The sequence below is a fragment of the Salmo salar genome, chromosome 10 (genome assembly GCF_965601325.2).
Source record: "Salmo salar chromosome 10, fSalSal1, whole genome shotgun sequence".
NCBI classification, from domain to species: domain Eukaryota; kingdom Metazoa; phylum Chordata; class Actinopteri; order Salmoniformes; family Salmonidae; genus Salmo; species Salmo salar.
The window spans coordinates 120,448,873-120,465,000 of NC_138300.1; the positions used below are offsets into that span (position 1 = coordinate 120,448,873).

General features: G+C 44.3%; 1 protein-coding gene across 1 annotated transcript in view; it reads right to left on the bottom strand.

Moving 5' to 3' along the window:
- Positions 1-16,128, bottom strand: part of LOC106561737 (reelin) — a 308,794-nt gene that overhangs the window by 123,302 nt on the left and 169,364 nt on the right. Inside the window, exon 4 of the mRNA XM_082957441.1 lies at positions 10,968-11,038. Coding sequence (XP_082813567.1) covers positions 10,968-11,038 — 71 coding nt within the window. The remainder of the gene's footprint in view (positions 1-10,967; positions 11,039-16,128) is intronic.

Genomic DNA, 16,128 nt, shown 5'->3' on the forward strand with positions numbered 1-16,128 from the left:
GTCTTTAATAGTTTATTGTAAGATTTGTATTTGATCATGTATATGTTATTGCTGTTTGTTCTTTGTTATAAGACCAAAAAGATTGGAGAAGTGGTTTACCCATACATCTCTGTTTTAGATAGATAACTCTTCGTGTTGTTGTTTGTTTAGTGTTTTCCAATTTTCCCAGAAGTGGTTAGATTCTATGGATTCTTCAATCACATTGAGCTGTTTTCTGATGTTCTGTTCCTTCTTTTTTCCGTAGTGTATTTCTGTATAGTTTTAGTGATTCACCATAGATGATGTTAAAGAGTTTAAGTATAGCCAATTGGAATTTGTGGTCTGTATATTTTATCATTTCATTTAGGATACCATCAACACCACAGGCCTTTTTGGGTTGGAGGGTTTGTATTTCTCTCTGTAAATGAGGTGGCTGACTGCTTGGCTGGGTGTCTGATATCTGCATGGCTCTAATTAAACCAGGTGAATTATACTAATGCACTTATCCACTACCTTTCTCCTTTCTTTCTTCCTCTCTTTCTTTCTTTCTTTCTTTCTTTCTTTCTTTCTTTCTTTCTTTCTTTCTTTCTTTCTTTCTTTCTTTCTTTCTTTCTTTCTTTCTTTCTTTCTTTCTTTCTTTCTTTCTTTCTATCTCTCTCTCTCTCTTTCTCTTTATCTGTCTGTCTCTCTCTCTTTCTCTTTATCTGTCTGTCTCTCTCTCTTTCTCTTTCTCTTTCTGTCTGTCTGTCTGTCTGTCTGTCTGTCTGTCTGTCTGTCTGTCTGTCTGTCTGTCTGTCTGTCTGTCTGTCTGTCTGTCTGTCTGTCTGTCTGTCTGTCTGTCTGTCTGTCTGTCTGTCTGTCTGTCTGTCTGTCTGTCTGTCTGTCTTACTGTATAGTTTTAATGATTCACCATAATGACGGAATAGGCTCAGGTTTTCTGGGTCTCTATATTTTTGGTTGGACAGGTTTCTCAATTTGTTTTCTTAGTTTTTACATTCTTCATCAAACCATTTGTTATTGTTGTTTATTTTCTTAGGTATTCTGCTTGATTTTTTTTATTTGGTAGGGAAGCTGAGAGGTCAAATATACTGTTTAGGTTTTCTACAACCAAGTTTACACTTTCACTTTTATAGTGAAACATTTTGTCCGGGAATTTGTTCCAGTAAATTGTGTCCAGTAAGTTTTTACAGGAAGTTTGTTGTTGCCTAATTGTTTTTTGGTAGGTTTCCAAACTATTTTCCTTCCATCAATAGCATTTCTTAACATTATTCAATTCCTTTGGATTTGATTCCTCATGATTGAGTATTGCTCTGTTCAAGCATACTGTGATTTTGCTGTGATCTGACAGAGGTGTCAGTGGGTTGAATGTGAATGCTCTGAGAGACTCAGGTTTGAGGTCAGTGATAAAGCAGTCTACAGTACTACTGCCAAGAGATGAGCTGTATGTGTCCCCTCGAACATTTTGTCCAGGAAGTTGTCTAGAAGGGATTGAATTTGTTGTTGCCTAATTGTTTTTTGGTAGGTTTCCACACTACTTTCCTTCCATCTATAGCATTTCTTAATATTATTCAGTTCCTTTGGCTTTGAATCATCATGATTGAGTATTGCTCTGTTCAAGTAGACTGTGATTTTGCTGTGATCTGATAGGGGTGTCAGTGGACTGACTGTGAACACTCTAAGAGAGACTGGGTTGAGGTCAGTGATAAAGTAGTCTGCAGTACTACTGCCAAGAGATGAGCTTTAGGTGTACCTACCATAGGAGTCCCCTCGAAGCCTACCATTGACTATGTACATACCCAGCATGCAACAGAGCTGTAGGAGTTGTGACCTGTTTTGTTGGTTATGTTGTCGTAGTTGTGCCTTGGGGGGGGGGTGCATATGGGAGAGGGAATACTGTCACCTCCAGGCAGGTGTTTGTTCCCCTGTGTGCTGAAGGTGTCGGGTTCTTGTCCAGTTCTGGCATTTAGGTCGCCACAGACTAGTACATGTCCCCCCCCGAGTCTCTTCCCTGTTTTACTCCTGGTAATTTGGTGGATGGGACTACCAGCTCTCTGTAACCTAGAGGGCAACCAGTGTGTCCATCTCCTCTATACCATATTTCTTGTAGGATTACAATGTCTGTGTTAGTGAGATACTGAAGACTTTGTGTTCCATAAAGTGTCCAGTGTTGTTAGCTGTGTGGTTTGGCCTCAGACCAGTAAGAGCCTGCTGTTAACTAACTCTCTCTCTCTCTCTCTCTCTCTCTCTCTCTCTCTCTCTCCTAAAGACTGTCTCCAATTCACCTACAATGTGCAACCTTCACACATCTCTCTCTCTCTCTCTCTCTCTCTCTCTCTAATTCACCTACAATGTGCAACCTTCACACATCTCTCTCTCTCTCTCTCTCTCTCTCTAATTCACCTACAATGTGCAACCTTCACACATCTCTCTCTCTCTCTCTCTCTCTCTCTCTCTCTCTCTCAGTGCATGCTTGGAGTGTTTTGTAGTTGAGAGGCCGTGTGGAGCGCTCTGTCCTTCCTTATTTTCTTAACGCACTGTTAGTTTAACGGTACCCACTGTTTTATTTTTAAGTTAAGGAGGAAGAAGACAGCGTTTTAGTTTCCTGGGTTTTGAACTGTGTGGTACTCGCGATGGCTTCGCAGCCTAGCGTGGAGGAGACGCTGTCGTTACGGCATGGATTCAGGTGTGTTCCTTAGAATGGAGTTAAGATGGAGGAGATGCTGTCGATACGGCATGGATTCAGGTGTGTTCCTTAGAATGGAGTTAAGATGGAGGAGACGCTGTCGATACGGCATGGATTCAGGTGTGTTCCTTAGAATGGAGTTAAGATGGAGGAGATGCTGTCGATACGACATGGATTCAGGGGTGTTCCTTAGAATGGAGTTAAGATGGAGGAGATGCTGTCGTTACGGCATGGATTCAGGTGTGTTCCTTAGAATGGAGTTAAGATGGAGGAGACGCTGTCGATACGGCATGGATTCAGGTGTGTTCCTTAGAATGGAGTTAAGATGGAGGAGATGCTGTCGATACGACATGGATTCAGGTGTGTTCCTTAGAATGGAGTTAAGATGGAGGAGGTTCTGCTCACAGTCGGCGAACAGGTAGGAGCTGAATTTAATCTTTAATCATTCTTTATCCAGAATGAACAAAGCTGTGGTTGTGTTCATGAAAATAGTACATTTGGTGGGTAGGCTGATTGCTAGTGGAATATTGGTAAGGGATGTGTTGGTGCTGATTTCTCCTCTTTCGACTCCTTCAACTAGGGTGGTAGTTGCGAATCTGTCTCCGTTTATTACGGATGATCCAATCCGGAAAGTGCTGAGTAATTTTTGGTAAGTTTGCTAGCGGTTTTCGTGTACTGTCGGCAAGTTTTCAGGCAGATGCCGTTAAGCATGTTGTTTCGTTCCGGCAGAAAGTGTTCATGTTTCTGAATAACAATGAGCAAAAACAAAAATGAGAGGCATGGTGTCCTCTCACCCAGGAAACGTTTTAGGTTGAGGAAGAAGGTCACAACCTAAGGGTAAAGGTCTACTTTCAGACACTGTTTAGATGGATCGTTTTTTTTCTGGCAATGGGGCTTTTTGAGGTTTGCTATTGGTCTCTTTCTTTGCTGGCTTTTATGTTCACTACTTATGGAGACTCTTCGGGTAGGCTCTCTTAATATAAATGGCGCCAGAGATGTGGGAAAGAGGAGTCTGTTGGGTGAATATGTTCTGCAGGAGGCGCATAGTGATGTGGTGAATGCATTCGATTGGGGGCTCTGGTGGAAAGGGGCAAGTGTGCTGAGCCATGGAACAAATGTTATTGCAGGGGTGGCAGTCCTTTTTGGTCTGGCCGTAAAAATGTGCTCCTCAAAGGAGGTGTGTAGGGATAGATTGCTTGAATGAAAAGCAGAAATTAACAACAGGGGTTTGTCCTTATTAATGTGTATGCACCTAACACAAGGAGAGAGAGGGGGCGTCTGTTTGGGTTTCTTAGACAGGAACTCTCACAGGTAGCGCCTGAGGAGAAGCTGGTGGTCAGCGGGGACTTGAACTGTACAATGGATTTTACAAAAGACAGAAATGGCCTCATTCGGGCTAATTTGGGGTGTTAAGGGACATCATTAAGGAGTTTGACCTAGTGGATGTTTGGAGAACTAGACATCCTAAAACATGGGTGAAGGTCTTTGGGACTAGGGTGAGTGTAGCCCGACTTGATCGGTTTTACATGTCCAGGAATCAGAGCAATAGGCTGTTGGGAGCTACTATTCTACTGGTGGCTTTTTCAGATCCCCACATAACCATGGCTCGGCTGTCTATTTCACCAGAGCCTCGGCACACATCCTATTGAAAGTTTAATGTAAAACTCGTGCAATATGTCAATTCTGGCTCTGGTTTCTAGACTTTTTGGGGAAGGTGGGGGCAACGAAGACAGGAGTATGAGTCTCTGAGTCAATGGTGGGTTGTGGGAAAAGTCCAAATTCGGCTTTTCTGTGAACAGTATACAGCTCTCTCATCCTCAGAGGCTAGAAGAGTTTTGGGGGAACTTGAGTGTAGTATAAGTGAAGTGGAGGTAGAGCTGGTGGGGCAAGGCAATGTAGGCCTCCAGGCTAATTTAGCTGAATTACGTAGGGACCTGGGCAGTTTTTTCCAGGTTAAAGCAAAGGGAGCACTTGTAAGAGCTAGGTTCTCCATGCTCAAGCAGATGGACGCTCCCAGCTCCTTCGTCTTTGGTTTGGAAAGACAGAGCAGTGAAGCCAAGGTTATGCATTGTCTGCAGTTGTCAGATGAGTGGGTGACCTCTGTGGTGGGGGAGACTGTGGAGTTTTATACTGAGTTGTATAGGGCAGAAAGGTGTGATCCTGTGTGTGCTCAGGTCTTGTTCGCAGGACTCCCTAAGCTCTCTCTGGCACAAAGGGATGAAATGGACATTCCCCTGTTGTCCCATGAACTGGCAGAGGCCGTAACCCAGATGTCTCCCGGACATACACTGGGGGTCGATGGACTACCAGTGGAGTTTTTATAAAAAATTCTGGGGAATAATTGGACTGGACTTCTTTTGCATGTTGCGTGAGTGAGTCGGGGAAGGAGAGTTGCCAATGAGCTGACGTTGGGTGGTTCTGACTCTCCTGCCCAAAAAAGGGGACTTGTGTGAACTTAAGAACTGGAGGCCTGTGGCTTTGCTCTGTGCAGACTACAAAATATTTGCCAAGGTCCTCTCTAACAGACTGAAGTCCCATCTGGACTCTATAGTGCACAAGGACCAGACATATTGTGTACCGGGATGCTCAATCACGGACAACTTATTCTTAATCAGGGATATGTTGGACTTGTTTCTAATGTGAACTTTGGACTGGTCTCTTTAGATCAAGAGAAGGCTTTTGATAGAGTGGACCATGAGTATCTGTTTAATGTGATTCAGTTTGGGGAAAGATTTTTGGCCTGTGTGAAGATGTTGTATACTGGGGTGTCATGTATGGTCAAGGTGGGAGGGGGGCTCAGTAGGCCAGTCTGGGTGAGACGGAGCATTAGACAAAGATGCCCTCTATCGAGGCAGATATATACACTAGCCATTGAGCCTTTTATGGGCCTCCTACGCAGGAGACTGCAGGGAGTGTGCTGGACAGGCATTGGTGTGTTGACAGGCATAGCAGTGTTGGCGCATGCAGATTACGTTTCTGTGATGGTCAGGGATGGACAGGATATGTAGGCACTAGAGACTAGTCTGAAGGTATACGAGGAAGCTCCGTCAGCTAAGGTGAACTGGGGAAAGAGCAAAGCTCTGTTATGTGGGGCATGGAGGGATAGGGCCCACCCTCTGCTTCCAAGGGGTTTGCAGTGGGGCGGTGAAGGGCTTAACATTTTGGGGGTGTATCTGGGCTCGGAGAGGTGGGTCAGGAAGAACTGGGAGGGGCTGTGACAGGCTGTGGTATCAAGACTGGCCAGGTGGAGGTGGCTCCTGTCCCAAGTGTCATATAGAGGGAGGGTGCTGATAATCAACAACCTGGCGGCATCTTCCCTGTGGCATAAACTGGCTATCCTCAAGCCCACTTCCTGTTTACTCGCAGACCTGCAATGCAAACTGTTGGATTTTTTTCTGGTCTGGCAATCACTGGCTGTCCGTACACGAAGGAGGAGAGGGCCTGGTGGAACTGGACAGCAGGATGGCTGCTTTCTGACTAAAGGCGGTGCAGAGACTGCTGTACCATACTGATGTCGGCTGGAGGGAACCAGCATGGGCGCTGCTGAGGAGAGCTGGCGGTTTAGGGTTGGACCCGGCAGCTGTTCCTCACGCGACTGGAGAGACTGAGTACAGCAGTTCTCTCTGACTTTAGCTCTTTTCGGTGCTGAGGCAGCTGTTATTAAGGCCCACACGAGAAGGGGGTGTGGAGCCTGGGCTGTGGGAGGAGCCCATCTTCCACAACCCAGCCATCCTTTTGAGATTGGTTCAGTCGGCCATCCTGAAGAGGCGACTGATGGCAGTGATTTTACTAAGGCTGGGTGACCTGTGGCTGCTGGGGGAGGAGGGGTGGAAAACTCAGAAAGTCCTGGCACAACAAACAGGACTAACAACAGCTGATTGGCGCGGGCCGACCCGGGAGTCAGACAGGGGTGTCCTTTCTGTGTCATGAGTGAAACTGTGATTCAGGTGTTTTATGAATACGGTTGTGGAAGTGGTGAGGTTTTTGGTTATTGTGATATGTGGTGTTGTTTTGTATCGTGGGGTAGAGGGCAAGGTGAATGTGCAGTGGATATTTCATGAAATGAGGATGTATTATTAAAGAAAGACACAAAGTTTAAAAAAAAAGGTCTCTCTCATATGCTCTTTACTGGAGAGGCTCTGCTCTGTAATGCTCTGCAACGCCAGCATCCTTCATCCAGTCATGAGGAATGAGGGCTCAAGGGATGTAGGAAAGGTCCATCCAGCTGAGTAGTCTGGGTCTCTTCTACTGTGAACTGTCTCAATGAAAACACTGGCACTAGCCATGGTACTTCTGGCCTAACACTGCTCTCTAGAACCCTTTTTGGTTCTACCTGGAACCAAAAAGGGTTCTACCTGGAACCAAAAAGGGTTCTACCTGGAACCAAAAAGGGTTCTATCTGGAACCAAAATGGGTGCTGCTATGGGGACAGCCGAAGAACCCTTCTGGATCTTTTTATTCTAAGAGTTGTAGTAGCCTAACACTAATGGCTTGGTGAATAACTGTTTTCACGCAGTGTTAGCCTGCTTCTCCAAGAACCCACTTAATTTTCCTATGATTGCAAACCTCTCTCAGGAAGTGTGTGTGTCAGAAGTGATCTGTTAGAGGAGTAGCTGAATAAGGAAGAGTCTGCTTCCTTGTAAACAAGTAATTACAGCTACTCAGACTGCATGAAGGGAAAGCGCTGTCAGTATGTTATGATGAGGAACTGCTATGATGAGGAGTACTGGTCACAAACTGTACATCTCAGAGAAATAGCTGAGTTTAGCATAAGCTGAAATTAAGCTGGCAATAGAGGACACCCAAACATCTCTAGCTGTCGTACTGAAACACCATCTGTGATGTACTCTGCTACATGTCGTCCATCCACCTTAACCCTATATATACACTGAAGGTACACAACTATTTCCATGACATAGAATGACCAGGTGAATCCAGGTGAAAGCTATGATCCCTTATTGATGTCACCTGTTTAATCAAATTCAATCAGTTTAGATGAATGGGAGGAGACAGGGGTTAAAGAAGGATTTTTAAGCTTTGAGACAATTGAGACATGGATTGTGTATATGTGCCATTAATAGTTTCCCGTGTGCATCAAGAATGTTCCACTACTCAAAGGACATCCAGAAAACTTGACACAATTGTGGGAAGCATTGGGGTCAACATGGGCCAGCATCCTTGTGGAATGCTTTCAACACCACAGTCCATACCCAGACTAACTGAGGCTGTTCTAAGGGCAAAAGGGGGTGCAACTCAATATTAGGAAGGTTTTCTTAAGGTTTGGTATACTAATTGTAGATCTCTCTGTTCACTATCATCTTCATTGCTTGCTGTTTGGGGTTTTAGGCTGGGTTTCTGTACAGCACTTTGTGACATCTGCTGATGTAAAACTTGCTTTTTCCCCCTGATGTTTTGTGCACTCATACCTTCTTTACATTAGTATTCAGACCCTTTGCCATGAGACTTGAAATTGAGCTCAGGTACATCCTGTTTCTATCCTTGATGTTTTTCTACAACTTGATTGGAGTCCACCTGTGGTAAATTCAATTGATTGGACATGATTTGGAAAGGCACACACCTGTCTATATATGTGACCAACCGGCTCGATTCGGTCTTATGTAGCAAAATTTGAAATAGTGTTTTTTACGTGGGATAAAAGTAGAGACTCCGAGCTAGAAAATGGTATATCATACACTACAGTTGAGGAACAATGGGAAAGTAATTATGCTTTGAAAGTAGATAAACTTGTAACCTCACTTCTGAGAAAATGGCCCTTGAATGTTTTGGTACACCTACTGGAGAGCTCTTCTTTGTCTACACTCATTCAGCATCGTTCACACCCTCTAAAGCTTTAGCCCCACCCATCTCTTTAAGGATTCACATGTGAGGCCATGTACTAAACAACCAAAGATTTCAAGACCTAAAGCTGGCTTAAACTACGGGTGTGTCGTAAATTTAATCTGGAGTGCCAGAGTAGAGAGCACTCTAAATTCAGAGAGTTTTGCTTTCAGAGCGCACACTGGACGCTCTGGCCGAGGAGTAGGGTTGATCCGAGCGTTCTGGCCTCATAAAGTGGTGGCAGGTAGCCTAGTGGTTAGAGTGGAGGGGCGACAGGTAGCCTAGTGGTTAGAGTGTTAGACTAGTAACAGAAAGGTTGCAAGATCGAATCCCCGAGCTGACAAGGTCAAAATCTGTTGTTCCTGCCCCTGAACAAGACAGTTAACCCACTGTTCCTAGGCTGTCATTGTAAATAGGAAATTGTTCTTAACTGACTTGCCTAGTTAAATAAAGGTAAAATATATTTTTTTAAAGGAAGTCAAGCACCCAAGCTAACTTAACTGGCTAATGTTAGCTTGTCAGCTACTTCCGGACACAAATGAGAGAACACCTCACTCTGAACATTGTACTCTCCCTAGCAGAGCTGGTTAGGCTGTTTTCATGTTATCCAGAGCGTTGGTGACTGTGCTGCTGGCAACAATTTAATCACGCTTTTTTGCCAATGTTTACTGACACCGGCCATATTCAACGGTTGTTGAGTGTTTGTAAATTGGTCAGTTATTCTGCACTCTGGCACACAGAGTAGATAGCCAGAGCAAATTTACCAGCTATGTCTATCGACAGCTGTCGCAGTGACATCATGAACATTCTATTGAAATTATTATTTGCATAGTGAAGTCTTATTTAGACATGTAGCTAGCTAAACAATGAACCATAATCCCAACTCATAACGTTACTACCCTGCATGAATATGCAGGTAGCTAACCAACCAGGTTCAATGTTAGCTAGCTAGCTAACATTATGCTATAACTAGCAATGCAAATGTCTCTGAGATATGAATAATATTACTACACAGATCATACATGTAACATTAGCTAGCTAGCTAACAGTACAGTTTAACTTGAAATGAAAACAACTTTGACAAAATTTGAATTGTGTAATTTCTGAATATTTTGCCAGCTAGACTATCTTACCCATATACATGGATGGACACTTCTCCGTCTCAGTCACAAATGCCATGGTTGCCCTTAGTTTGAAGATGTAATCTAGAGACAGGTGTTTTATACAACAGCCAATCTGTGTGTTCTCTTTTCGACTCTGTCAAGATATTTGCAATCAAAAGCCAGATTTTTCTCCATCTCCTTAGCTATCATACTCTCAGTCCTTCAGAAAGTGGAGAGCAACACTTATGCAGTTCTACTAGGTGATATCTTTTTAAAAAGCCCTGTTAGAAAGGATTACCTACACATACTGACCAGCTCATGTTATAGACAGAAGAGTGCTACATGGCAGACCAATCCAAACTCATTTCTTGGCATGTCCAGCCCACTCATTATCTCAGCCAATCATGGCTAGCGGGAAGGGTGGTGTCTTTTCCCATGGCTAAACCATCTAGACCATGAGAAACAAGATCCTTTGGTCTGAATGCCAAGTGTCACGTCTGGAGGAAACCTGGCACCATCCCTACGGTGAAGAATGGTGGTTGCAGGATCATGCTGTGGGGATGTTTTTCAGCAGCAGGGACTGGGAGACTAGTCAGGATCGAGGGAAAGATGAGCAGAGCTAAGGACAGAGAGATCCTTGATGAAAACCTGCTGCAGAGCGCTCAGGACCTCAGACTGGGGCGAAGGTTCACCTTCCATCAGGACAACAACCCTAAGCACACAGCCAAGACAGGAGCCAGGAATGACAAGTCTCTGAATGTCGTTGAGTGACAAGTCTCTGAATGTCCTTGAGTGGCCCAGGCAGAGCCCGGACTTGAACCCGATCGAATATCTCTGGAGAGACCTGAAAATAGCTGTGCAGCGACGCTCCCCATCCCCATCCAAGCTGGAGAGGATCTGCAGAGAAGAATGGGAGAAACTCCCCAAATATACCCAAGAAGACTTGAGGCTGTAATCGCTGCCAAAGGTGCTTCAACAAAGTACTGATTAAAGGGTCTGAATACTTATGGAAATATGATATTTAATTTTATATATTTTTATAAATTAGCAAAATTGTCTAAAAACCTGTTTTTGTTTTGTCATTATGGGGTAATGTGTGTAGATTGAAGAGGGGTAAAAAACGATTTAATCCATTTTAGACTTAAGGCTGTAACGTAAAAAAAGGGAAAAAAGTCAAGGGGTCTAAATTCTTTCAGAAGGCACTGTATATATATGTGTGCGTGTGTGTGTGCGTGTGTGAGTGTGAGTGTGAGTGTGTGTGTGTGTGTGTGTGTGTGTGTGTGTGTGTGTGTGTGTGTGTGTGTGTGTGTGTGTGTGTGTGTGTGTGTGTGTGTGTGTGTGTGTGTGTGTGTGCTGCTGCTCACCTCCCTGCTCACACAGCTGCTGGGCGAGTGCATCCTTGAAGATGATCTGTCCGCGATGTGTAGCAGTAGCCCTGAGAGAGAGAGAGATATATATTTAGAGACAGAGACAGACAGAGACAGAGAGAGACATAGATATATATATAGACAGACAGACAGAGACAGACAGAGAGAGACAGAGAGAGACATATATAGAGACAGACAGACAGAGACAGAGAGAGACATATATAGAGACAGACAGACAGACAGAGACAGAGAGAGACATATATAGAGACAGACAGACAGAGACAGATATATATATAGAGAGATAGACAGACAGAGACAGAGAGAGACAGAGATATATGTAGAGACAGACAGACAGAGACAGACAGAGACAGAGAGAGACACACATATATATATATATATATATAGAGAGAGAGAGAGAGACAGACAGACAGAGAGAGAGAGAAATATATATATAGACAGACACAGAGAGAGACAGATTATATATATATATATTATATTATATATATATATTATATATATAATATATATATATATGGAGAGAGAGAGAGAGAGAGAGAGAGAGAGAGAGAGAGAGAGAGACAAAGAGCATTAAAACTAACCGTGCAGAGGAGAGATAACTAGTCTTTCATCAATATGAAGGTGACCTTTCAGACAGATGGATCATTTTTTTTTTACAGTAGATTAAAACAGTGTGCATGTCTCACTCAAACAGAGACACTAAGTTGAAAACGATGGTTTTGCAAAGAAACCCTACAACATTCAGTGACTTTATTTTGACCATAGCAAAAAAGACTTACTGAGCCACGAAGGTTTGATTACATTTCAATTCTTTGTACTGTCTTTGCACTGTACGTTACGTGCCTGAGAATGGCGTACCACACAGCAAAAATATATTTGTTCATCCAGATAGGGAGAGGATCTAACAGATATGAAAGATGAGATGGGATAATGGGAATGCTTTGCTGACTTGTTAGACATTTGTACTTTTTAAGGTTCGCTCTGAAATATCGTTCACAAGGTGTAGAAATGGGTTTTTGGAGGAGTGCCTTGTGTGATGATGGCATATTGGACGGACAGACATGGTTTGCTCTAAAATATAGTCCACAAGGTGAGAACTATAGGAATCCCCTTATGTACATCAACATCAGATCCTTCCTGGGGTTACAAATCAAACAGGTATTTTTTTAGGTGTTTTACCACAAGGTTAAGATATTCACTAAGTCCCAATACAGCACAGTAAGTCAAAAGTCCAGGCTCTTTTTCTCTTTGCACTCTATGTAGCCTACACATACATAATTGTATGCTTTCTTTAATTTAAAACTCACTTCTTACATTCCATGCTAACCTCTCTAGTTGAACAGGAGAGTCAACTGAGCCAACTCTCCAAGAAAGAGATGTGATATAAGACAATGGAAGACAATAGAAGTCAATGGAAGACAGTGGAAGTCAATGGAAGTCAATGGAAGACAATAGAAGTCAATGGAAAACATTGGAAGTCAATGGAAGACAGTGGAAGTCAATGGAAGACAATAGAAGTCAATGGAAGTCAATGGAAGACAGTGGAAGTCAGTGGAAGACAGTGGAAGTCAGTGGAAGTCAATGGAAGACAATGGAAGTCAATGGAAGACAGTGGAAGTCAATGGAAGACAATGGAAGTCAATGGAAAACATTGGAAGTCAATGGAAGACAATAAAAGTCAATGGAAGACAGTGGAAGTCAATGGAAGACAATAGAAGTCAATGGAAGTCAATGGAAGACAGTGGAAGTCAGTGGAAGACAGTGGAAGTCAATGGAAGTCAACGGAAGACAGTAGAAGTCAGTGGAAGTCAATGGAAGACAGTGGCAGTCAATGGAAGACAGTGGAAGTCAATGGAAGACAGTGGAAGTCAATGGAAGACAATGGAAGTCAGTGGAAGTCAATGGAAGACAATGGAAGACAGTGGAAGTCAATGGAAGACAATGGAAGTCAGTGGAAGTCAATGGAAAACATTGGAAGTCAATGGAAGACAATAAAAGTCAATGGAAGACAGTGGAAGTCAATGGAAGACAATAGAAGTCAATGGAAGTCAATGGAAGACAGTGGAAGACAGTGGAAGTCAATGGAAGTCAACGGAAGACAGTAGAAGTCAATGGAAGACAGTGGAAGTCCATGGAAGACAGTGGAAGTCCATGGAAGACAGTGGAAGTCCATGGAAGACAGTGGAAGTCAATGGAAGACAGTGGAAGTCAATGGGAGACAATAGAAGTCAATGGAAGACAGTGGAAGTCAATGGAAGACAGTGGAAGTCAATGGAAGTCAATGGAAGACAGTAGAAGTCAATGGAAGACAGTGGAAGTCAATGGAAGACAGTGGAAGTCAATGGAAGACAGTGGAAGACAGTGGAAGTCAGTGGAAGTCAATGGAAGACAGTGGAAGTCAATGGAAGACAGTGAAAGTCAGTGGAAGTCAGTGGAAGTCAATGGAAGACAGTGGAAGTCAGTGGAAGTCAGTGGAAGACAGTGGAAGTCAGTGGAAGTCAATGGAAGACAGTGGCAGTCAATGGAAGACAGTGGAAGTCAATGGAAGACAGTGGAAGTCAGTGGAAGTCAATGGAAGTCAGTGGAAGTCAATGGAAGACAGTGGAAGTCAGTGGAAGTCAATGGAAGACAGTGGAAGTCAATGGAAGACAGTGAGCTACTACATCTAAATGCCAGATGTAGAAAAAGACACATTTGGTTTTAAATCACTGAACACAATGATCTCCACACTGCCAGGTTTCTGGAAGAAACATCAGGGCCTGGTAAAATCAAATCAAATTGAATTAGAACTGGTAAAAATCAATTACAGGACTATTGAGGTCAAACTCATAAAGACAAAACGTCTTAAATACCCTATTTCCTATTCAGCCATTTTATAGCTTAGCTGAGTCAGTAAGTCCCCATCTGTCTTCTCTGAGTGCCTGTGTGTGTGCGTGTGTGTGCGCGTGCGTGTGCGTGTGTGTGTGTGTGTGTGTGTGCGTGCGTGCGTGCGTGCGTGTGTGTTTGTCTTTAACCTAATCAGTCCTGGCTATTTACAAGATGTTACAGCTTCCAATCATGTCCTCAATTCATCCTCCCTGGGCCAAATGAAAATCATGAACGAAAAACATTAAAAACATTGTTGATGATTGAAATAAAAAAATCACTCTCCCAGAGAGTAGATAGGAATTTATCCTACAAAAAAACAGCACTGAGTAAATGAGGTCCCACTCTGCACTCCCATTCTCTCTTTCCTCCCAAACTCCTGCCCCCCCCCCCCATAGATGCTGTGTTTTTTTCTGGGTGTCGAGGCATTTCCACTGTTCATCTCATGAATGCTGAACACACCCTCCCACTTCATTAATAATGAAGCCATGTTACCATCCTACCCTGCTGAGCGGTGGGAGAGAACACAGCCTTAATCATATGCAGACTACAGAACTGGTTACACACTCATTTGGATTTGTGTGGGTGTGTGTAGCCTGGTGTGTGTGTGTGTGTGTGTGTGTAGCCTGGTGTGTGTGTGTGTGTGTGTGTGTGTGTGTGTGTGTGTGTGTGTGTGGTATTTATGAATAAAAGATGTGTGGTGATGAACAGCAGGTGGACGTGTAAGGAACAAGGTTCTTTAATATTTATTAAACAGGAAACACAGTCTGAGGTCTCAGGCTAACAAGCCTGGAGGGCAACAACAGCACAGCGCTCAGAGACCTGAGGGGAGCACATCTAACCCCCCCCCCCACACACACACACACACACACACACACACACACACACACACACACACACACACACACACACACACACACACACACACACCCTTACCCTGCACAATAACGTTTCATCCCATTTCCTTCCTTCTGTTGTTTCTGTTTACGACAGACGTTGTTATTCACCTGTCTGCTCTGTTACTAAAGACACAATCAGGGTTTGACTCTTTCACAAAAAAACAAAAAAACAAGCATAACGCAAAGTGTTGTAATGTGTCAACAAACAAACTAAGAAAATGAAAGTGGAAGCTGAATTTGGAAGTATGGATGTCATTAAAGCGGAGCAGCAAGAGACGAGGCGATGTTTTAGCAATCTCTGTCTTTCTGAACGAGGGGAAGATCGGCGCAGCGCGAAAGGCTGTGTCTGTACCGTCGACCCACTCTACCAGAACCACACCGTGTCTCTCATTACAGGAGACACACACACACACACGCACACACACACACACACGCACACACACACACACCTAAATGTTAATTGGACTTTCTTTAGAGGGAAAAAAGCTATTAGTCCCTAAACGTCTCTGCACGCATATCTGCCTGTTGATTCTAGAACAGCAGTCATTCGTCATCTGAAAACGAGTGTCATCCTCCTCTCTCTCTCTCATTAGTGAAGGGGGGCAGATCGGAGAGATGGGAGACAGAGAGGGAATAGGAGGACAGGAGGATAGAGAAAAAAGAAGGGTGTATGCTATACATAAGTGGTGAAAAGAGAGAGGACAGAGATGAATGAAGAGGGAGGGAAAGAGGGGGGGTTGAGAGGAGGGAGGGGGATGGAGAGGAGGGAGGGGGTTGGAGAGGAGGGAGGGAGATGAGAGGAGGGAGGGAAAGAGGGGGATGGAGAGGAGGGAGGGGGATGGAGGGAGGGGGATGGAGAGGAGGGAGATGAGAGGAGGGAGGGAGATGAGAGGAGGGAGGGAAAGAGCGGGATGAAACGAGGGAGAGAGGGGCATGAGAGGAGGGAGGGAAAGAGGGGGATGGAGAGGAGGGAGTGAGATGAGAGGAGGGAGGGAAAGAGGGGGATGGAGAGGAGGGAGGGGGATGAGAGGAGGGAGGGAAAAAGGGGGATGGAGATGAGGGAGGAAGGGGAATGAGAGGAGGGAGGGAAAGAGGGGGATGGAGAGGAGGGAGGAAGGGGAATGAGAGGAGGGAGGGAAAGAGGGGGATGGAGAGGAGGGAGGGGGATGAGAGGAGGGAGGGAAAGAGGGGGATGAAACGAGGGAGAGAGGGGGATGAGAGGAGGGAGGGAAAGAGGGGGATGGAGGGGTGAATATGTTGTGAAAGGTGAACGACAGGGGAGGAGAAGAGAGGACAGCCTTGTCTCCCTGATCCCTCCGTCTTTCAGCTGTCAAACAAACATGGAGGCATGGGAGCAAAAACACACCATTACACTA